At 33.6% G+C, this 25,232-nt stretch overlaps 1 protein-coding gene across 1 annotated transcript; it reads left to right on the top strand.

Annotated features, from left to right (window-relative positions):
- The first annotated feature begins 1,151 nt into the window (after positions 1-1,151).
- LOC110899761 (stemmadenine O-acetyltransferase) lies at positions 1,152-3,597 on the top strand. The gene is made up of 2 exons (XM_022146649.2): positions 1,152-1,548; positions 2,164-3,597. The coding sequence occupies exons 1-2, from the start codon at positions 1,331-1,333 to the stop codon at positions 3,518-3,520; spliced, it is 1,575 nt and encodes a 524-aa protein (XP_022002341.1). The 5' UTR covers positions 1,152-1,330; the 3' UTR covers positions 3,521-3,597.
- Positions 3,598-25,232: the final 21,635 nt, after the last annotated feature.

Genomic DNA, 25,232 nt, shown 5'->3' with positions numbered 1-25,232 from the left:
TGAGTGGGGCCTGAAACCAACAGGAATTATAACTTTACCATCACCAACGAATTATCAAGAAATTATCTTTTACAAAACTTTTCCCACATACACCGACCAATTTTAGATTTGTCAAAGTCGGTGATCCCAGGGGCGGACCTAGGTGAAGCCCAGGGTGGGCGGGCGCGCTCTTTGAAAAAAATTATTTATTGAAATTTTTAGGCAAAAAAACCCGACCGCTCCCCTTGAAAATATGCTTGAACCATTCATCCGCACCCCAGCAAATAATTTCTGGGTCCGCCACTGGGTGATCCGAGGATATGATTATCTCAACTTCCTTCGTATTTATATCCATTGGTGATTACCGATGGGTAAACTAAGTTTGCATTTCTATTTTAGTTTTAGTTGGACGCTTCGGTGATTACCAGATGGATCTTATTTATTTGTGGTTGATCGTCATTTTGGAAGTAGTGATACATCCAGTGATTGTTTAAGTTGGGTTCGGTATCAAACATCTCACGGTATGGGTAGAAGAGGCACCCATCAAACGCTCACTAAACTTTCAGTCACTAGTCACAAGCTCACACCTTATTTCATCCAATTCTATTACACCATCACTAAATCACTTGGAATATCTATCACACCATCACATTCCATCACTTTTTTTTATTAAATTATATATAAATTAAAACCAACATTTTTAAAATACACAAAATTAAATACGAAAGTCCAATTAGAAAAAAAAAAAAAAACAAACTACAAGAAAAAAACAAACTAAATTTAAAAACTAAAATCCAATTACACGTTTTTTAGTCGATACTTTTTTGCTTGAATTGAACCTTCCATTTTGTTTGTTTTTAATGTGTGGTGTTATGGGATGAAAACGGTGATAGTAACGGTTCGTCTTGTAAACAAAGTCTATTCGATTCGCTAGATTAGGACAAACCTTCGACCGACAAGCGTTTTTCTTTGAAGCCCACAATTTTTATATAGTGGAAATTAAAAAAAGACAAAAAAATGAATCATTGACTTGGTTTGGAAATTAGAATTTAAAAACAAAACAAAAACTCACCCTCCAGCACAAACACTGTATCACGCCACGTACCCCTAGTTATTAGAACTTTCTAATCATACTCAAACTCAAACTCTAAAAGAATATATCCGGATTTGATCACCGAGATCGTGCGGCCGTATCGTTTTCGGATTATATCTTGTAATATGTGACCCTCCTGGTTGGCGTGGAAGTTGCAATTTATATTTAACATTCAATATAAAAACGAATTTTAAAATGGACAAGGAATGGTTATAAAGACTGATAATCAATGTGGGATGTGATACTTCAAACACAACCATGAGACGTTTCATCATCTCCAGTCTATCGTTACGCCGGTTAGCTTACCACCGCCACGTAATTAAAGGGGGTTATGCCTTCTCCGGCAGCCCACCCAGGGTTTCCGATAGAGCTGTCCCACCTCAAGATGACGGACAAATCCTAAGGTGGCTAATGAACATGGAGAAACGCCCTCGCTTTATGTCAACTCAGACAAATCCTCCTCATACGAACGTCAGGTATTATAGTTTTCACCCAGATTTCAAATCTTGCAAAGTATAAGTATAGGTGATTTAGAGTATTCATAATGGAACTCTTATATTTATATGAGTGAGAAAATTTATAATATACGGATTGATTGTGAATAGTTGTGGGTGAAGGAGAGAGAAAATATATGGTAATGTTAGTGTTTATCTATAAATATAAACATTATTCACCCTGTATAAATTTTTTAATATTTTTAAACATGATTATGAGTAGAAGAGAGAAAAAGACAATAATAAAAGTATAAAGAAGATTATTTAATTGAAAATGAGAGAAAAATTACTGAATTTTAGTGTAATTATATGGATATAGATAAAAAATCCAATGCCAATGCTATAGGAGTATATTATGATTGTGGTTCTAAAAGTCGAAACATTAATTTTTCTTAACAACAATTCATCGATTTCTAAAAATCGAAACTTAATTCTTTTTAACAAGAATTCCTAGATATTTGTATGGAAAATACACCAAAGCATACATGCACTTCAAACTTTCTTTTATTGTGAACATAAGAGTGTCCCCTAATGACACATATCACTTTAATGACCTTATTTCTGTTCTTTTATCTCATCTAAGTTCTCTTTTTGCAGTTCTAATGAAAAGGAGGCAATTGAAATCAAAGTTATTTCAAGAGAAAACATTAAACCATGGTATCCAACACCCGAAAACCTTAGATATTACAAGCTTTCATTTTTCGATCAGATTGAGGCCCCTATATACCACCCCTTGATGTTCTTTTATCAAGGTCATAATAATAACAATAGGAAGAGCATAGAGGATGTCATATTGGAGCGATCAAATCATCTGAAGCAATCACTATCCGAAACCCTAACTCGAATGCACCCGTTTGCAGGAAAGTTAGCCAGTGAGCTTCATGTTGATTGTAACGACGTTGGTGTGTATTACGTCGAGACAAGAGTCGATGATCAGCTCAATAATCTGCTTAAGGAACCTGATAATAAGTTTTTGAAACGGTTGATACCCATTGTTGATTCAGTCCCAAATCAACCGTTGGTGGGATGTTATGTTTCAATGGTGCAAGTTAACTTCTTTAACTGTGGAGGTGTTTCAATTACCATACAACATAATCATAAATTTGCTGACGCGCGTAGCACAATGATATTCATGAATACTTGGGCTGCAATCGCCCGACGAGACACTAATCAGGTTTATCCCAACTTTGTTTCATCTTCGATGTTCCCACAAAACCCTAAGTTAGCATTTTCACCATTATGGTATCTGACGATTTCCTCAGCTTATATAAAACACGGGAAATCGTCAACTACTAGATTTGTTTTTAATGCTTTGGCCTTGAAAGAACTCAAGGCCAAAGCATCTAAGCATCAGCCAGTCAGTCGAGTCGTGGCTGTACTGGCTCTGCTCTGGAAATGTGCTAGCATTGAAAGTACACAATCTAAGCCGTCCCTTCTACATATGCCAGTAGATATCCGACAACAATTTTCACCGCTACTGCCTGATTATTCAATTGGAAACATTAAATCTGGGGCAGTAGCGAGGTTTGATCCAAGTGCAAGTAACCTTGATGTAGCGTCCATGGCTAGCCGAATAAAGAATGCGATATCGGATAGTATAAGTGAATCGTTTGAAGAACTGAAAGGCGTAAACGGGCATGTTAAGTTCGTGGAAAGCTTGAGAAACTCCATGGAAATGTTTAGCGATTTCAAAACCGAGTATCATTTGACGACAAGTTTGTGTAACTCTGGATCTAAGGAAGCTGATTTCGGATGGGGAAAGCCCGTATGGTTTTGCACCGGTAATCACCTGAATGAAGATGTTCCACTGTTTACAAACCGGGTGATTCTGGTGGATTCGTGTTCTGGTGACGGAATAGAAGCTTGGGTGACGCTGGAAAAACAAGTAATGGATGGCGTTAAGTGTAACGCTGAGCTTCTGTCATATGCATCAGTGAATCCCAGCCCCCTATAGCTACAATCTTCGATTTGTCCAGTTGTGAAGATCATAGTTTTCTAATGTATGAATAAAATGATTAGAAGTTCCGTTAACAAAAGTTTACTTTTATTTAGGCTATAGCCTATAGGGTGTGTGTGGTTGGAGCCCCATGGGACTTTATCAACTCTACCTAAACTTCATGTGAGCGCCATGTCACCCCTGGGGCTTTATCATGGCTCCCTTTAAATTGCAGGGTGTGGATGGCGCCCCCTATTAATAAAAATTAAAAAAAAACAAAAAGATTTCATTGGGTGAACTTCAGTGTTGGTGGTCGCTACCAGCGGTGTGACATTAATGTTATCTGGCATAGTTTTAGGCCCCGCCGCAACGCGGAGTGCTTAATAAAAATAAAACTATGTATAAATATATTTTATAGTATATTCATACTTTTGAAAGTTTTCATATTTAAAAAAAAAATCTCACACTTTAAAAGTTTCACCGACTCAAAAACATAAAAAAAAATAAATTAAAAAGAAACACGTATTTTACGTTTCAAGGACATATAACAAGTCATGTGTGAGTGTTTTATGACTATAAACATACAAATCTTGCCCAACATGAATATTTTTGTAAAAGTATACAAAAACGTAGACACATTTATAAGTTTTTGAGTAAATTGTCAAAATCGTTCCTGGTCATGTTTGATAGTTTCATCTAAAACAACTTTTTTGTATCATATTGTCCTTCAGTTTTGAGTTTTTTTACCATTTTTATTCAAACATCTAATTTGCTTCATTTTTTCTATCAGACATTTGGATGAAAATCGCAAAAAGTCTCAAATGTCAGGGACGATTTTAGCAAATAAGTTAGACTTTTGGATGAAAATGGCAAAAAAATCCCAAAAGTGAAGAGCAATATGGTACAAAAACGTTGTTTTGGATGAAACTGGTAAATATGGCCAAACCTCAGGAATAATTTTGACAATTTACTCTAATTTTTTAACGATAAATTTCTTTTAATCTCGTTTTCTGTGATACTTAAAACCAAGACCTCCATTTCTCAAACCCATGTATAAAGACATTCTGGTTTTTTTTTTTTTTTTTTAACGGAAAAGAGGAACATATCATTACTTCAAAACGATTACAAATAGTCGAATCTAGCCAGGAGCTAGAGAGACATATAAGTAAACAAAACAAACATCACCTAACTATGAATTCCGTTTACACCCAAATTATTCCAATACTCTCTCGCGATATCTTTTATTCGACCTCTATGTTTTAGCCACAAAAGCGAGCATTCTTTGATGTCTTCGACAATCCTGGTGTAGGACTTGTGCGTATTGTTGAAGATCCTCTCGTTCCTATGAATCCAAATGGACCATATAGCCGCCGTGATAACACAAGAGAAAGCCTTCTTTTGCTTTATCGGTAGGTTGACTCCCCATGCTACGGCTAGAATTTCTTTGACCGTCGAACAGGGTAATAAGTCCATATTCTTCAACCAAACACCCACTAGCCACCAAATGGCTTTAGCCGTAATACATGTAACAAAAATATGGTCTGCCGTCTCCTCCGTATATCCGCAAAACGGGCAGCTTACGGACCCCACCTGGACTCCTCTTTTGGCTAGTTCCACCCGCGTTGGGAATTAAACGACATATTTTTTATAATATTTTTTTATAATATGTTCTGCTAGGCCCCACTAATAAATGAGGTCAATTTAAGGGTGTTCCAGAAATCAAAACATTAAGTTTTGATAGTCAAAAAGATATTTGTAAATTTCCCAAACCCTTGAGTAAAGGCATTCTCGTTTTCTGTGAGACTTAAAAGATAGATTTTTAAAATATTTTCTACTTGGCCCCACTAATAAACAATGTCAAGGGTGTTCATCCAGAAATTAAAACATTAAACCAATAGGGCGGTCTAAACCAATAGAGTGGTCTATTGACAAAGACAAAACCTTTAAAACACCTATGTTTGAAAGAGAAGGAAGAAGTCTTAGATTCAAATTCCACAAACAACAGAAGATTAAAAGAAATTAGCCGTTAAAAAAAGTATTTATAACGTTGATTCTTTTTAAATCAACAGTCGCCGTTTCAAAAAAAAAAAAAAAAAATAGTCTCCGTCTAAAAAAATTGTAACATTGATAACCTGAAAGTTTGAGACACTATTATTTCATGAAACTAAAAGATATGGTAGATGAGAGTGTGTAAGAGATCATGTATATGAATTTTGACAAAGGGTAGATGAGTAATGAATAAAAAAATGATATTACAGTTGGAGCAATAAAGTCGTTAATTTATGGAATAGGGTTGACGTTTACAGTGTGAGAGGCAACCAAGAACCGCCCTTATCTTTCAATATAGTTGGCAAGTTCATCAATTTAATGGTCCTTTTTATTTTAGTAGGGTTGGCGTATTGTGTTAATCGGATCTGCTCGGATCTGATATGACATGAATCTAAAACAGGTAAACACGAACATGACATGAAATTTTATCTTGTCAGATTTTCTAAACATGAAATTAACAGGTTACACGAAATGACCTATTAAGACACGAAAAAAATTACTAGCGTATCATACGACTTGTTACGAGACGAACAAGACATGTTAAAACACGAACACGACCTGTGCTTAAAATCAGGAGGTCCACATATTTTTTTATTTAAAATTATAAGCGTGTCATTAACGGGTCTTAACATGTTAACATGTTAAGACACAAAATTAAGCAGGTCTTAACGTGTCGACTTGTTATAGACATAAAACCTGTTAAGGTTAAATACAAAACCTGTTAACTTCGTATAGGTCCGTATAATGTTATCAAGTTAATTATTAATTATTAACCTTAAAGTACTTGTATATCTTATATATTAAGAACAATTTCTAGAATAACTAATTTTAGTTATATACATATATATATTGTAAGTGTAAAATAGAATATCCTTTAACATACAATATGTACGAGATGAAATTATAACATGCGTAATTAGTTTTATAACATGCGTGACTAAGGTTTTGAGTTTTATAACGTGCGTAATTTAATCGTACTTTAAAGAATATTGTACGTTAACCCACCCCTATATATATATATATATATATATATATATATATATATATATATATATATATATATATAGGATTAGGTTCATTTATGAACCTTTTTATATTTGTGAACAAAATGAACTCATCTTGGCCATTGATCTTCTTTTAAAATTATAAGGGTATGATGGTCATTAGACATATATACATTATTTTTAATTTAAATTTATTGTACATAATCAAATTCAGTTATCAGATAAATCTATAACCACTCTACTTTCATGCGATCAAACACCAGATTCGAATTATTTTGAATTAATCGTTCCAAACAAAGAAAAAAAAATCCTAGCCATCATCCATAATCAATTCAATCGGCCTTCATCATCAACCCAGTCTTTTTCCAGAATCATCCTAGTTTATTGTCAGTTCGATATACATTATTAACATGTCAAACGTAAACACAAATAGCGAATCTGAGTATTTGGCGATTCCACCAGTTCGTGAACAAGCTGATGAAGATAACGTGTATATTACATCAATTGAGTAGCAAGGTATATTTTTTAGAACTTCATATTAGTATAAGATATTAGATGTGTATTTCAGTTTCGTTATTTCCATGAAGCTTGTTGTACGATTCTTTTGTAGATTTTTGTACAAGATAAGGTTAAGGTATTTTGAGTAATTTACAATGTATAGCATAAGATGAATTTAGATTGTTATGTATTCTGTGTAATACATATACGTATATTACAATTTCTACATGCACCAGACGATTGTTTATATTGCTGAATGTCACAATGCTGATATATGTCCTACAAAGTCGCATAATATTTACGTGATTTTAAAGGGTGGTCATCATAATATATATGTATTGGTGCAGATGTTACATAAGTGTATATGTATACTAAGAGTTTAAGATCCTGTCATACACATGTGTATAGTTATTTATGCTGAACGATAGGTCTCGTTTGTATCATATGTTATGTTTTCACACTAACAGACGGTCTCGTTCTTTTCATATGTGTAGATCAAAGGCAGTGATGAAAGGAACACAAAGTTGAGCAAAAAATTCACAAACTTATGTAGAATGTTTTCATAAACCTGAAAGGTTTACGCATGTGTATTGTTAACACATTCTTTACTTTACACATGTGTTGTTAACATTTTTACTTTACACATCTGTATATCATCAAACCAAGTAATTACTTGTAAATACATATACGTATTTTATGAAAGCATAGCGATACATAACTATACATATATGTACTTTTGAAATGGTATATGCATAAAAGAATATAAAGCGTACATATATGTGCCTCAGTTGAACATAAAAATTGGCTATTACACAAATGTATTTAGTTATCCACAGTAATATATTATATAACTATTATAATAGTATTTGACATATTTGTGCAAACATTTTATTTAATAATAGTATTATTAAATCCTTTATGTTACAACATACACATTATACAAATCTAACATGCATGTATTGGGCAAAATAAAAAAAAGATGATAGAGTGGGCAAATTAAAAAAAAAAACTGTTGGGAAAAATAAAATAAAAAAATAGATGATATAGTGGGCAAACTAAAAAAAGGTTGATATCGACAAATATAATATGAGATTTGGTGGGACCATGCTAAAAAACGGAAATTGTTGTTACTCGATTGATTAACTGACAAAGTACCATATTACCCCTAATTTAAAAAAAGAGTAAACTTTCGTTTTACTCCCTGTGGTTTGGTCATTTTAATGGTTTTGCCCCAAACCTTTCAAAATAGCCATTTTACTCCCTGATATTTGAAGGCCTTCATGATTTTGCTCCCCGCCCCTTAACCTCATCCATTTAAGCAGTTAAACCATGTCACGTACAAATCACCTGAGGGGCAATTATGTCTTTTCCCAACCCTGATTACATTTAAAACCCTAACAACCCATTATCTGCTACCCCATTTCATCTTCTTCCCCGTCACATTCAAAACCCTAACTTCCATTAAAAAATAAAACTTTTTATTAAGAAAAGTTCCAAGATTCAATCAATCTTGAATCATCATGGGACGTTTACCACGAGGATCTGATCTCAACTTCCGGTGAGGACCCGAATGTGAACTGCCATGACCAGAGGAATCACCATGGGACGTTTACCACGAGGATCTGATCTCAAGTTCCAAGATTCAATCAATGTGCAGAGCCGTTAATGTCCTTCAACATCAACCACCTCCATCCACACCAACCGTCATCAACACCAACCACCTCATGTGAGGGGCATGTGACTAAATTTAACGACTAAAATGGATGAGGTTAAGGGGCGGGGAGCAAAATCATGAAGACCTTCAAAGATCGGGGAGTAAAATGACTATTTTGAAAGGTTTGGGGCAAAACAGTTAAAGTGACCAAACCACAGGGAGCAAAACGGAAGTTTACTCATAAAAAAATAGTTTAAATTACTTTTATGTATTTACCATCTTGCCATTCAATATCAATGGTTGATATTGATTCTTTTAGTTTTCAAATAAGGGTTGGTTCACTCATATATATATATAGGGAGGGGCTCATGCGAGAACTCCATTTATTGCGAGAACCGCGAGAACCAATATGAACACAACCTAAAATAGCTAAAAAAACCTAACCTCCCCCCCCAAGCTAAATGTTAAATGCTAAAAACTAAAACCCCCAAAAAACCTAAAAAAAACCTAACCCCCCCCCCAAAAAAAAAAAAAAACCTAAACCCCCTTCCCCCCTCCCCCACCCCCCAAAAACCTAAACCTCCCCCCCCCCTTCCCCAAGCTAAAATGCTAAAAACTAAACCCCCAAAAAACCTAAAAAAATAAAAAAAAATCTAAAATTTTTTTTATTTTAATATTTTTATGCTCAAATCGCTACTTTTAGTGGCAAAAAAAAAATTTAAAAATTTTTTTTTGCTTCGAAAAGTAGCGATTTTTATATAAAAAATATTAAAAAAAAAAATTTGTGTGTCTTTTAGCTATTTTTAGGCATTTTTGGTTGTGTTCACATTGGTTCTCGCGGTTCTCGCAATAAGAGGTGGTTCTCGCATGATCTTCTCCCTATATATATATATATATATATATATATATATATATATATATATATATATATATATATATAGGAGAAGCATCCATTAGGAACCACTTTTTATTGTGAGAACCGTGAGAACCAATGTGAACACAACCTAAAATAGCTAAAAAAAACAAAAGAACCTAAAAAAACCTAACCCCCACCCCCCCCCCCCCTCCCAAAACCTAAACCCCCACCCCCCCCCCCCCCCAAAAAAAAAAACCTAACCCCCCTCCCCAAAGCTAAATGCTAAAAACTAAAACCTAAAAAAAACCTACCCCCCCCAATGCTAAAATGCTAAAAAACTAAACCCCCAAAAAATCTAAAAAAATAAAAAAGATCTAAATTTTTTTTAATATTTTTTATGCTCAAATCGCTACTTTTAGTGGCCAAAAAAAAAAATTTTTTTGGCTTCGAAAAGTAGCGATTTTTATATAAAAAATATTAAAAAAAAATTGTGTGATTTTTAGCTATTTTTAGGCATTTTTGGTGTGTTCACATTGGTTCTCGCGGTTCTCGCAATAAGAGGTGGTTCTCGCATGATCTTCTCCCTATATATATATATATATATATATATATATATATATATAAGGTAGGGATCAAGAGTGAACCATATTTAAATTGTGAACAAAAACTAACAGATCCTGGCCGTTGGATGATGAGATGTAGATTTTAGGATTTTAATAGTTTTTTAATTAAAAAAAAATAAATTGATACATAGTAACCGTATAAGGGTAATATGGTAATTTTGTTATTTGTTTTTTTAGAAGCCACTAACAAGAGTTTCCTTCTTTTTAGGATTTTCCCTATGATATCGCATCTTATATTAAATATGTCAGATTATTCAATTTTAAATACGTATGTTTTACATGCAAATGTAGAAGTTAATAATAATACTATTTAATAAAATGTTTGCACACATATGTGAAATACAATTATAATGGTTATAATAACATATTAATGTGCATAACTTAACAAATATATACACATGTGTAGAAAAAAATAAACAGTCATTTAACAACTATAAGCATATATAACTATACACATGTGTATAAAAAATCAATTGCTCAACAAACAATAATTATACACATGTGTATAAAAAAACAAATAGCAACTACACACATGTGTATGAATGTGTATAAAAAAACAAATAGCAACTATGCACACGTGTATGAAAAACAAATATTCACCGAACAACAACTAGATGTTTACAAAAAGAATTAAAAAGTGATAATTTATCAATTGCTCAACAAACAATAATTATATTCACCGAACAACAACTAGATGTGTATAGTTGCTATTTGTTTTTTATACACATGTGTATAATTTATTGTTTGTTGAGCAATTGATTTTTTATACACATGTGTATAGTTATATATGCTTATAGTTGTTGTTAAATAGTGTTTGGTCTGGTGTTTCAATAGTAGTTATGGCTTATTTTGCTTGTTTTGGTGAAACTAGTTGTTATGGTTTATTTTGATTATGTTGGTGGACGTCATTTTGAACGAGTTATGGGAGAATATTTTATATGGATGATGTTAATTGCAGTTGTTGTTCATTAAAAATCGATATCATGTAGGTGCATTTACACTTGTCTACATACTGTTTGCATATAAAATACATATATTGTTAATTTGTATGTCTATAACGGGCTAATGTGCAATTTGCCTTTTAACAATAAAGTAGCACACAAATATATTTTTTCATTAAATTAAGACAAATTAGTATATTGTATTGATTATGGACTAGCAAGGAATATTTTTGGAACGGTTAATTAAAAAAAAAAATCGAATTTGGTTTTTGATCAAGAAAGTAGGGTGGTTATAGATATATTTGTTAACTGAATCTGATTATGTATAATAAATTAAATAAAAAATAGTGTTTATATGTCTAATGACCATCATACCCTTATAACTTTAAAAGAAGATTAATGGCCAGGATTAGTTCGTTTTGTTCACAAATATAAAAAGGTTCACAAATGAACTTAATCCTATAAATATATATATATATATAGGAGAAGCATCCATTAGGAACCACCTTTTATTGCGAGAACCGTGAGAACCAACGTGAACACATCCAAAAATACCTAAAAAAATCTAAAGCACATACAATAAAAAAAAATAATTTTTTTATGTTTAAATCGCTTCTTTTCGTTATTAAAATAAATTTAAAAAAAATTAAAAAAAACTTTTTTTTTCACATTGGTTCTCACGTTTCTCGCAATAAAGGTGATTCTCGCATGAAACCTACCATATATATATATATATATATATATATATATATATATATATATATATATATATATATATATATATATATATAGGGGGAGATTCATTTGAGAAGAAAATTTAATTGAGAATAAAAAGAACAAAGGGTACAATTGTAAAATATTAAGTAGTTATTTTTTCAACTCATTTATTACAATCTTTAACTAATTAATTACTCATAAAGACTATTATTCTCTACATTAATTTTCATTGCCTACACACCTAAAAAGTTATCCTACACATTTCAAAAATTATCCTACACATACTTAAATTTATTCTACACAACTCGTAATTTATCCTACACACCTAATAATTTGTTCTACACTCTAATTTTTTTTTTTAATTTTTGAAAAGATATATATATTTTGAAAATAAGGTACAAATTTAATGTTTAGCTATTAAAAAGGAAAACTAGATATTAATGATCTATGTAAGTTTACAAATATACCCTTACATTAAAATTAAAGGCAAATATTAAATAAAGTAAAATGAAACATTCTTATTGGTTGAAACTTATTCTTTTTTCTTCTTACAAAAAATTTATTCTCATTTGAACCTTCCACTATATATATATATATATATATATTATATATATATATATATATATATATATATATAGTAAGGATCCTAAGAGAATGTGACAACCTGAGATTTCAAGGTCTTTCCTATACACATCACTTGATTCACAATCCTGTTTTTACAAATTGTTGTACGTGGTGTCGTGGGTAGTTATTTGAATGATAAATGTTAATGTGTAATGTTTGGTTGTTAAATGTGAAATGTTAAATGAAGTTTATTTAATGTTCTTCGCCACAAGTCTTACTCGACGAAGAATGAGTTCTTCGCCACCTTTAGTCTCAACGAAGAATGGGTTCTTCGCCGAGCATGTCCTTCGCCGAGAAGGGGCTTCGGCCCAGGTTGTTCGAGGCCTAGAATGGGCTGCGGTTATTTTATTGCATGACTCTGCATAAACTGCAAAACGTAAACATCAAACCCTAAACATACTGGACGGCTGTTTCTAATAGTTCGAAGTCTCTGTGTCTAGATCAAACCAATCTAATCAATATCACGGTTAGTGTTCCCCTGGTATTAGTGTGTTATGCTTCTGATGATTGTTTTGTTATATACTTGATTAGGGTTTCAACAATGATATTGTATTCTAGAACTTTCATGTTGAGGGCTTGAGAGTTTGTATAAATATTCTTACTAGTGATGGGGTTTGATGATTCTGATGCATGAACTCATGATAAACTGATATGTTGATTGTGTATGGTCATAGGATGATAGGATCTGTTATGTTTGAGAACCGTTATGGATTATTTAGTATGGTTTGTATAAGGAAAATTGGCCTGTAATAATCCCACCTAGACCTTATTGGCCATTAATAATCCCACCTCAGAATATTTCCCCCACCAGTCCCACCTTTCACCTATTTTTCCTACAATGGTCCCCCGTTAAAAAAACTTAACGGAGTTAAGCTTTTTTCCAAATTACAAACAAATTTTTAGGGCTTTTGATTAGAACGAGGATACGAGTCCATTGATGTAAAACTTGCTTCGAAACGGTGCTCCAAACGATGAAAACAACGCTTCAATTCAGATGTTTAAATTTCCAATTAACCAAAATCAAGTCACTTGGAGCACCATTTCGAAGTCAGTTTTACATCAATGGACTCGCATCATTGTTCTGATCAAAAGCCCTAAAAAATCTGTCTGTAATTTGGAAAAAAGCTTAACTCCGTTAAGTTTTTTTTTTTAACGGGGGACCATTGTATGAAAAATAGGTGAAATGTGGGACTGGTGGAGGGAATATTCTGAGGTGGGATTACTAATGGCCAATAAGGCCTACGTGGGATTATTACAGGCCAATTCCCCTTTGTATAATGATTGAGCCCTGTTATGTTTTGGTTGATTATTCACGAGTAGATTACACAGTCATGACGTAAAAGTGTCGTTTGATCTGATTGGGGAAACTGTCAAATTCTTAACAATAATTACAGCTGAAAATATGGAAAATCAACTGACTGTTGAGGGCGGCGACGAAAGACGCTCCGACGAAGAACATGGTTCTTCGTTGACTGGATATTGACGAAACACTAGGGTCTTTCGTCATATCTATCCTCGACGAAGGATAGTTCTTCGCCGAGAGGGTCTTTCGCCATAATGGTGCACCACGAAGTATGGTTCTTTGTGGAAGATGTTACACGTGAACAAATAAACAGAACAGTTTATGCAGTGTATATGTGTATGATGATGAATGTATGAGGATGAGTATATGCTATGTGTTATGTGATAACCTTTGAGATGAATGCAAACTGTGAAATTACGTGACTTAAGCGATTATGTAACTGACTTCACTTGGTAACCATAGTAGGGTTGGTTGGCTAACTAGAACGAGTAACTTATTATACCGAGCAAATCTAAGGTGAGTTCACTGCTCTTTTTCAAGCATGCGTCCCGGGGAGGGACATCGGGTAAATATTCCGGGGAGGAATATTGGGTAATGGGTTTGACTGGAATGTTAAACTCGGGATGTTGGTTAATACACTCATATCTATCATTTAAGTCCCATCATAAATCGAATAGGTTGCCGGGGAGGCAACGAGGTTATTAGTTGATAGCGCTATTAGGTTTGGCACCCTCACACCGTACCGGGGAGGACAGGCGTGAACTAATTACCTTAACCACTTGACCAATGTTTGATAGAGCATTGGGGAAGGGCAAATAATCTGGAGCCATCTGCGGTAATCGAGTTATTAACTACATCGAATCTCTGAAACGTTTTAAACTCATATCAGGTAACTAAACGTGTTAACAAACTTTAAACTCACCAGCGTCATCTGACACACTTGTCTGCATGCTTGCAGGTCGTTAGATTCATGGTTGGAACTTGCTATCTGGGAGTGCTGGAGTGGTCATGGGTCGTAGCTCTTGGATACATGTTCATTGGTTTTGCACATTTATTTTGGAAACACTTGAATAACTATTTACATTATGCTTCCGCTGAACGTATTTGTTTTAAGTTGTGTTTTGGAATTTCTTTATGAAATAAATGGAAACTTTTACTTAATACTATGTTGTGGTTCAATGTGATTGGTAACTGGATCCTGGTACGTCACACGTCCCGCGGTGTTTCCGCATGTGGTATTTTGGGGGTGTGACAGAGAAGTCAACTCTATTTGAGAAACTTGAGAAGCATTCTGGACCACACATTTTTCCTAAGCAAAAAATACAAAAAATAAGCTAAAAAATGAAAAAAAAATTTAGAGATTTATACACATGTGTATATATTGTTAATCTTTTAACTATACATATGTGTATATTGTCATTTATACGTACACTTATTTTTCAATTTTAAACATGTATATACATATATGTATAATTGACAATATACACATATGTATACTTAAAAGATTAATGATACACACATGTGTATAAATTCCTAAAAAAAATTAATAGAAAAAGCTTCGATTTTACCACAAAAAAAATTTGCATTTTTACATTTTTTTGCTTAGGTAAAATGCGTGATCCAAAATATTTCTCAAGTTTCTCAATTAGCCTGCTACTTCTCACATGAACCTTATCCTATATACACACACACACACACACACATATATGGGGAAGGATCCACTAAAAAGTAGATTTTGCCTAAGTAGACTAAAAAGGATTGTGATGATGACACGTGACACTCCATATAAGTAGTAACAAAGGGCATTTTGCTCCTTATAAATAGGAGTGTGAAAATGAAATGAGACACCCCTTTTGTTTTCTAAAAATACAATAAAAAAATCCAGTACAAAAATGTAGCACAAAAAATCTATTGCAAAAAAATATAGCACCAGAAAATTCAGCAAAAAAATATAGTATAAAAATCTAGCACAAAAAAATTAAGAAAAAAAATCTAAGGCAAAAAAATTTAACACAAAAATATAGTATAAAAATACAGCACAAAAAATGTTATCCTTGATCTTCACAACTTTAACTTAAATTTCTTGAAATTCCTTCCCTCCACTTTCTTCACTTGTTGAACCACCGAGTGTATCATCATGGGCACTTTAAATGAGTATGTAAACCCATTCTCATGGCACTTTAAGATAGTTGACATATATTATCCGTATGTCAGATGATCCATACAAAAAATACCAACTTATAATGTCAATTAAACATGAGATGGATTCTAGATTGCAATATAATTTAACAAGGTAGGAAACACAATGGAGAGAGAGAGTGTGTAAGAGATCATGTGTATGAATTTTGGCAAAGAGTAATAAATAAAAAATGATATTACAGTTGGAGCAATAAAGTCGTTAATTTATGGAAAAGTAGGTGTGAGAGGCAACCAATAACCGCCCTTATCTTAAATATACTTGACACGTACCTAAAACAGGTAAACACGAATCCGATACGAAATCTTATCATGTCAGATTTTCCAAACACGAAATTAACAAGTTACACGAAATGACCTATTAAGACACGAAAAAGATTACTACCGTATCATACGACTTGTTACAAGACGAACACGACATGTTAAAACATGAACACGACCTGTGCTTAAATATATAAATTTTACTTCCAAGTATGTTTTTTTTTATTTAAAATCAGGAGCTCCATATATTTTTTTATTTAAAATTATAAGTGTGTCATTAACGGGTCTTAACATGTTAACATGTTAAAACACAAAATTAAGCAGTCTTAACGTGTCGAGTTGTCGACTTGTTATAGACACAAAACCTGTTAAGGTTAAATACAAAACCTGTTAACTTCGTTTAGGTCCGTGTAATGTTATCTAGTTATATGTTAAGAACAATTTCCAGAATAGCTAATTTCAGTTATATACATATATATTGTAAGTGTAAAATACAATATCCTTTACCGTATAATACGTACGAGATGAAATTATAACATGCGCAATTAGTTTTATAACATGCGTAATTAGTTTTTTACTCCATGCGTGACTAAGGTTTTGAGTTTTATAACATACGTAATTTAATCGTACGCTAAGGAATATTGTACGTTAACCCTCTCCTATATATATATATATATATATATATATATATATAGGCCGGTTATCATACAAATGCCCTTATCATACATTACGTACGCTACAATCTCAGCCGTCCGATCATCTTCCCGCATTGAATTCGCATGTTGTTTTTTTGTAACAATTTCGCATGTTGGTTTTTTAACATGCGAATTCATCAAAATTACCACATGCGAAATTGTTACAAAAAAACAACATGCTATTTCATCAAAATTATCACATGCGAAATTGATACAAAAAACAACATGCGAATTCATAAAAAATTATCACATGCGAAATTGGTAAAAAAAAACAACATGCGAATTCATAAAAAATTATCACATGCGAAATTGTTATAAAAAAACAACATGTGATTTTAGAATGCGGGAAGATGATCTGACGGCTGAGATTGAAGCGTACGTAATGTACTATAAGCAATATTGTACAATACTCTTTACCTATATATATATGTGTATATATATATATATATATATATATATAGGAGAAAGATCCGTTAGGAACCACCCTTTATTGCGAGAACCAATATGAACACAACAAAAAATACAAAAAAAAATCTTAAAAACACAAAAAAAAATTATGTTTAAATCGCTACTTTTCGTTATTATTTAACAAAATTAAAAAAAAAATAATTTGTTTGGCTACTAAATGTAGCAATTTAAACGTAAAAATATTAAAATAAAATTTTGTATGTTTTTTAGATTATAAGGTTTTTTGAGGGTTTAGTTTTTAGCATTTAGCTTGGGTGGGGGCGGGGGTTATGGTTTTTGGGGGGTGTGTGTGTGTGTGGGGGGGGGGGGCTTAGTCTTTTTTTTTTGGGGGGGGGGGGTGGGGGGTTAGGATTTTGATGGTGTAGTGGGTTTATTTTATTGTGTTCACATTGGTTCTCACGGTTCTCGTTTGCGAGAACCACGAGAACCAATGTAAACAAAACCAAAAATACCTAAAAATAGCTAAAAAGCACACAATTTTTTTTAATATTTTTTATAAAAAAATCGCTGGATTTTTTTACCAAAAAAATTTTTTTCTTAATTTTTTTGCCTACTAAAAGTAGCGATTTGAATGTAAAAAATATTAAAAAAAAATAAAATTTTGTGTGTTTTTTTATTTTTTTAGATTTTTTGGGCGTTTAGTTTTAGCATTTTAGCTTGGGTGGGGCGGGGGTTAGGTCTTTTGGGGGTGGGCGAAGGGGGTTTACGTTTTTTTTTTTGGGGGGGGGTTAGGTTTTTTTTTAGGTTTTTTGAGAGGTTTAGTTTTAGCATTTAGCTTTGGGTGGGGGGGGGGGGTGGGTGGTTTAGGTTTTTTTTTTTTTTTTTTTTGGGGGGGGGGGTGGGGTGGGGGTTAGGTTTTTTAGGTATTTTTGGTTGTGTTCACATTGGTTCTCGTGGTTCTCCCAATAAAGGTGGTTCTCGCAATAAAGGTGGTTCTCGCATTAACCTTATCCTATATATATAGGGTAAGAATCTTAAGAGAAGTCCACCCTGTTTGATAAACTTGAGAAGCATTCTGAATCACACATTTTCCCTAAGCAGAAAATGAAAAAAAGGTAAAAAAATGCAAAATTTTTTAGTGATTTATACACATGTGTATATTGTTAATCTTTTAACTATACATATGTGTATATTGTCAATTATACATATATGTATATAGTGGAGAGTTCAAATGAGAAGAAATTTTTTGTAAGAAGAAAAAAGAAGAAATTTCAAACAATAAGAATGCTTTATTTTACTTCATTTAATATAAGTATTTAATGTTACTATAAGGGCACATTAGTAAATCTACATAGGTCATTAATTTGTAGTCTTGCTCTTTAATAGCTAACTATATTAAATTTTTTGTAATTTAACTTCAAAATATATATTTTAAAAAAATAAAATAAAAAAATTTAAAGTGTAGAATAAATTACGAATTGTGTAGGATAAATTACGAGTTGTGTATAATAAATTTCAACGTGTAGGATGAATTTCGAAATATGTAGGATAACTTTTGATGTGTGTAGGCAAAAAAAGTTATTGTGGAGGATAATAGTCTTTATGACTAATTAATTAGTCAAAAATGATAATAAATGAGATAAGTGAAAAAACTATTTAATGTTTTACAAAATTACCCATTGTTCTTTTTCTTCTCAATTAAATTTTCTTCTCAAATGAACATTCCCCTATTTATATAAATGTTTAAAATTGAAAAATAAGTGTTGTAAACTCTAAACCCTAAAGCTAAACCCTAAAGCTAAAGTTAAAGTTAAACCCTAAAGCTAAACACTAATGCAAACTCTAAAGCTAAAGTTAAAACTAAAAGCTAAAGCTAAACCCCAAATACTAATGCTAAACCCTAAATACTAACGCTAAACCTTAAAGCTAAACCTAAATGCTAAACCATAAATACTAATGCTAAATTCTAAAGCTAAAACTAAATCATTCACCTCGATCAAATATTTATAACACTTATTTTTCAATTTTAAACATGTATATACATATATGTATAATTGACAATATACACATATGTATACTTAAAAGATTAACAATATACACATGTATATAAATCCCTAAAAACACCTAATAGAAAAATGACACGTGGCACTCCCTATAAGTAGGAAGTAATGACATTTTGGTACTTATATATAGGAGTGTGAAAATGACATGTGGCACCCTTTTTGTTTTCTAAATTATACAATACAAAATCCAATACAAAAAATATAGAAAAAAAATCTAGTACAAAAAAATATAGCACGAAAAAATTTAGCAAAAAAAAAAAAAATAGTTTAAAAAATCCAGCACAAAAAAATTAAGAAAAAAAAAAATTAAGAAAAAAAAAAATTTAAGACAAAAAAATTCAGCACAAAAATATAATAAAAAATACAGGAAAAAAAATGTTATTCTTGATCTTCTCACCTTGAACTTAAATTTCTTGAAATTCCTTCCGTGCATATTTTCTACACTTGTTGAACCACCGAGTGTATCATCATGGGCACTTTAAATCAGTATGTAAACCCATTCTCATGGCACTTTAAAGATAGTTGACATATATTATCCTTATATCAGCTGATCCATCCAAAAAATACCAACTGATAATGTCAATTAAACATGAGATGGAGTCTAGTTTGCAAAAAAAAAATATAATTAGGACTCCAGCTAGTCTATATATTTTGAGTAACTTTTAATCACTTAATTATATACATTAACTTTGATGGTCCAATGATAATTAGTATTTCATTAAACTTCAACACAAAAAGTTTAGAACAAAAATATAGTTAAAAAATCCAACACAAAAAATGTTATACAACATAGAAATACAATATATTTATGTGAGTTTTTTTAGTCGTCATGTTTTATATAGCAATACGGTACTCAAATTAAAGATAAAAAAACATTCGATTTTATGGTGAAATTTTATGAAAAAAATAATGTCGTTTAAAAAACTTATGAACGTTCAAAAAATGAGGGTGAAATACGCATGTGCCTTGCATGTGGAGAGAGAAATTTAATAAATATGATTTTCTCAAGATACCTTGCACTACTCTTTTTTCTTACATTTTCATCTTAACCATTGATTTGAAAAATGAATGGTTAAGATCACTTCTCATCCTAATAAGTCGGACAGGTCTTTGTTCGAGTCACGGGCGAGAGTTAGGCTGATAAGTGCGAAGTCAGTGCCTTCGTACGAAGCCATGGTGCCTTCGTACGAAGGTAGTGCCCTCGTACGAAGCCTGGCTTCGCATAGAATAGTCCAGCTTGCATTTGTGGCTACTCTTGGCGTTCATAGCTGTGATTTCACCTGAATCGGATGTGTTTTCGAGTTCAATTCGAGACGGTTTTGACACTACCTCGTTCCATTATTCAATGAACGAAATACATGTCGTTTTAGGCCTGTTTTAGTGTGAAAATCAGGTTTAAAATAGTTTTATAAAGGGTTCGACCTGCATCTAACACTTGGTGAGTGTGAAATCCACATATTTCTAACTTAAGAAGCCGAAACTAGGCCCAATACACTCGGTTAAGTGTAGATCAATTGCAAATGAAGAAGATGAAGGTTTTTGAAGAAAACAAAGAAGTTAAGATGAAAAGAATAGAGTTTATGTGAAAAAGATGAAGTTTTAGTTAAAAACTCTAAAGTTTGGATGAAATCAAGGTGAATCATGTGGAAAATCGTAGTGGAAAACGTTGTGTAATGTTGTAAAAATGATAAATTGATGTGTGTAAAATGCAACATATAAAACACATCAATTAAAGCATAAAACTAACCCTTTTTAAGTACTAATGTTGGAAAAAGAGTGTTTTTGTCTTCCTTTTGTATTTTCAGGATGAAATGAGCTCAAAATCACAAAAGAAGCAAAAAGACCACTAATTCTACCATAAATACAAGAAAAGGAACAAAAGTAGACTGCCCGGACCCTCAACGGCACCTCCCAAAGCAAAAAGAAAGAAACAGAGTCTGAACACGCCCCGTGTCCAGCGAACACGGGGGCGTGCCCAGGAAGCAGCAGAAAAGACAAACCAGTAGAAGCTTCCATTGCCCACCACGGGGCCGTGTCCAGCGAGCACGGGGGCGTGGTGAAAGTACAGCAGGCGCATTAATTGTAATTCGCAATTACAATTAATGAGGAGAGAGAGTGTCAGGCGGGCACGGGGCCGTGTCCAGCGGACACGGGGCCGTGTCCAGCCTTCTGTTCAGCCTATAAATAGAGGAGCTTGGCTTCATTCTCTCTCATCCCTTGGCACACCACCTCTCTCACACCTCATCCACCACCCACCACCACCATAACACCATCATCCACCACCATCATCCATTGTCCATCGTAGAGTGTGTGAGTCGTCTCGGGATCCAAGATTGATCGTAAGAGTTCTTGACAATCAAGGCCATGTTTGCCTAAGTCTCTTACATCACTTGGTGAAGACAGGTGTTTAGTATAATACTTTTTATTTTTAATCTTTTGCACTTTTTATTTGGTTTTGTATTAATGACTTTAATAACTAGTTACTTATGTTGAAGGTGATCTTTCCTTATCGTTTGTCCGTGGTGTCTTGGCGTTATTTTACTGTCTATATAAAATAAAAGATTTTCACCATTGATATCTCCACGGTCTATATGGAGGTATGTTGGCTACCTGGTCGGGGGTTAAGGGAACGGTTTGGTAAGGGTCTTGCCCTTGTTCAGCGTTTAGAGGTCCTGCTTGGGACCTGGGTCAAATTTAGTAGGATCTCCTTCAATGCCCATAGGTATTGGATGGCGGGGATCCAAACTCTTTGACCCCCTCATAAGTTAACTACTATTAATACTATAACCCGGCTATTTAGGACTGTATCCCTGCTGACTCAGACTACTTAGCCGAGGGTAACGTCACCGCCAGAAGCGGGGCCTACCACAATTTGCATTAATAACTTAATTCATTATCTTTCAATAATCCGACCCTTTAGGATTGTATCCTTGCTGACTCAAACTACTGGGTTGAGGGTAACGTCGCCTTCAAAAGAGGGGCCTACTACAATAACTAAGATAATCTCTTAAACAAGTGCAAAAGTGCGAAAATAATCAAAGGTTATACTAATACACGTGTCGGATCCAAGTGATTCATCTTGTCTATCTGTTTTTATTTTATTTTTATTTTCAGCATTTAGTTAGTTTTTATTTTTCTTAGTTTAAAACATTTTTCTAACTTTTTGATTTGATTAGACGTTGAGGATAAACCGGTATTAAAAGCTCTTGTGTCCTTGGACGACCTCGGTATCTTACCAACACTATACTACGTCCACGATGGGTGCACTTGCCCATATGTGTGTTTAGTGTTAGTGAATATCGTGTTTTATAAATTTAAAACTTGGCTAAAAGTGTAAAAAGGGCTTAAATATACATCAAAAATATATACACACTAACACGCATCAAGTTTTTGGCGCCGCTGCCGGGGACACAAGGATTTTAAGAAAGCTTAAAATCGACGGCCTAATCAGTTTTTCAAAACCTTTTCAAAACGCGCGCATTTTTCTGCATTTTAGTTTAGTTTTGCATTTACAGTAGCCTGAACACGGGGCCGTGCTCGCTGAACACGCCCCCGTGCTGCATAATTTTAGAGTAGATACCCAGATACAGAGTCTGAACACGGGGCCGTGCTCACTGAACACGCCCCCGTGCTCAACGTGACCAGTAACTTTAATTAAAACGCCCAGATACAGTCCCTGAACACGGGGCCGTGTTCACCCAACACGGGGCCGTGTCCAGCTTCTGTTTCCGTCTTATTTTTGTTTTCTGGTCCCGAGACTCAGTTGTGGTCTGTTGAGTGATTCTTATGGATCAATACTCAAGAGGTTACAACTACACCTATGATGAGGATGATTATAGGGGTAATTATTGTACTAGTTGTCGTAACACACGCTCGGTTCAATATAATACTTCATATCAACCATCCAATTCATACAACTACTATGAGGAGCCCAGGTACGAGCCATCAACTTCATACACATCCTATGAAGACCAAAGGTGTGAACCTCCTCCCTCATACTCATATTTTGATGAACCAAGGTATGAGCCTTCATACTCATACTTTGAAGATTCAACATATGAGCCACCACCTTCATACTCTTATTATGAGGAATCATGGCGTGAACAACCCACCTCATATGAGTACTATGAAGAACAAAGTTTCGACCCTTATCCATCATATACTTACAATGAAGAACAATGGTTTGAACCATCTACTTCATATGAGTACTATGAGGAGCCAAGGATCGAACAACCAGATTCAAGCTTTGAGGATCCAAATTCTTTCAATCTCACCGAAGTGACCAATAGGATATTAGAACACATTAAAACTATCGAACGTTGCATAAAAGAATCTCGCGCAAGGGAAGAGGAATCCCGCGCAAGAGAAGAGCTAAAAAATGATAATAACGTAGAGATAGTTGAAAGTGTAAAAATGGAAGAACAAGAAAGTGAAAAACCGATACATGAGTTAAACAACGAAAAGGGTGAGTCCGATAATGTTAAAATTCAAGAAGAGTCTAATTTTGAAGAAATTAACCTCTTGTCACCTACTTTCGAAAACCATTGTTTAATAACCCCTCATGCCAAGTTTTTAAAAGAGTTAAACACTAGTGCTAAAATCAAAGACTTAGTAAGTGTTAAGTTAACTAATGATCAAACCTCGCTAATAAAAGAAGACCCTTTTGAAATTAACATTACACCGGTTCCATGTTTCTTTCAAAATTCATTTTTTAGTAATATCACCATCGATAAGGATCTTTGCGTTAACATAATGCCTAACTATATTTTTGAAAAATTAAGTGTTAGTGATTTTACTCCACTTCAAATACCCATTTTTCTATCCAATCGGAAAGTAATAAAATCAATCGGTGTAGTTGAAGATGTTTTGGTTCAAACAAATCAAATGGTAATCCCAACCGACTTCGTCATCTTAGATGATGCCCCCTAGTCTTGGGAAAACCTTTTGTACAAACTCATAGAGCTTTGAAAAACCGGAAATTCAACAATCTACCTCTTCAATTAGGGGCATTCAAAAGGAGCATAGATCTTGAGCGCTCAATGAAATATCCTTTTGGCAACAATGACCCCCTAATTGAAGATGAAGCTGAACCACCCGATACAACCAACGAAGAGGACCACTTTGTCGAAGAAGAGATAGCCATAGAACAAACTTTTAAGGTTCTTGATCTAGATGAGCCACAAAATAAGGTGCCTTCTAAAGACCCACCCATTGAGCTCAAAGAACTTCCTAAAGGTTTGGAATATGCTTTTCTAGGCAAAGATGGTAGTTTACCTGTAATTATTTCGTCTAAATTAAGTAGTATAGAAAAAGAGAAATTAGTTAACTTACTTAAAAAAACACAAAAACGCGATCGCTTGGAAGCTTGTAGAAATTAAAGGAATAAGCCTTTCCATGTGCACGCACAAAATTTTAATGAATGATGACTACAAAACGGTAATTCAACCACAACGAAGAGTGAACCCCAATGTTCAAGAAGTGGTTAAGAATGAAGTCATCAAACTACTCGACGCCGGACTAATCTACCCTATCTCCGATAGCCCGTGGGTAAGTCCCGTCCAAGTAGTCCCAAAGAAAGGAGGTATGACGGTAATAACTAACGAGAAAAATGAATTAATACCAACAAGAACCGTCACAGGATGGAGAGTCTGTATAGATTATAGGCGATTAAATGAAGCAACTAGGAAAGACCACTTTCCTTTGCCCTTCATTGATCAAATGTTAGAAAGATTATCCGGTCATAAATTTTATTGTTTCTTAGATGGTTTTTCAGGTTACTTTCAAATACCGATAGCACCAGAAGACCAAGAGAAAACAACTTTCACATGTCCCTACGGA

Source organism: Helianthus annuus, chromosome 13 (assembly GCF_002127325.2).
Source record: "Helianthus annuus cultivar XRQ/B chromosome 13, HanXRQr2.0-SUNRISE, whole genome shotgun sequence".
NCBI lineage: Eukaryota > Viridiplantae > Streptophyta > Magnoliopsida > Asterales > Asteraceae > Helianthus > Helianthus annuus.
The sequence above is the reverse complement of the archived record's forward strand: the minus strand, read 5'-3'. Positions and strand labels throughout refer to the sequence as shown.

Bases quoted from the DNA above. Each gene is read 5' to 3' on its own strand.
- LOC110899761 (XM_022146649.2), top strand. From the start codon at position 1,331: ATGAGACGTTTCATCATCTCCAGTCTATCGTTACGCCGGTTAGCTTAC. The intron at 1,549-2,163 runs GTATTATAGTTT...CTCTTTTTGCAG, and splicing joins CCTCCTCATACGAACGTCAG to TTCTAATGAAAAGGAGGCAA.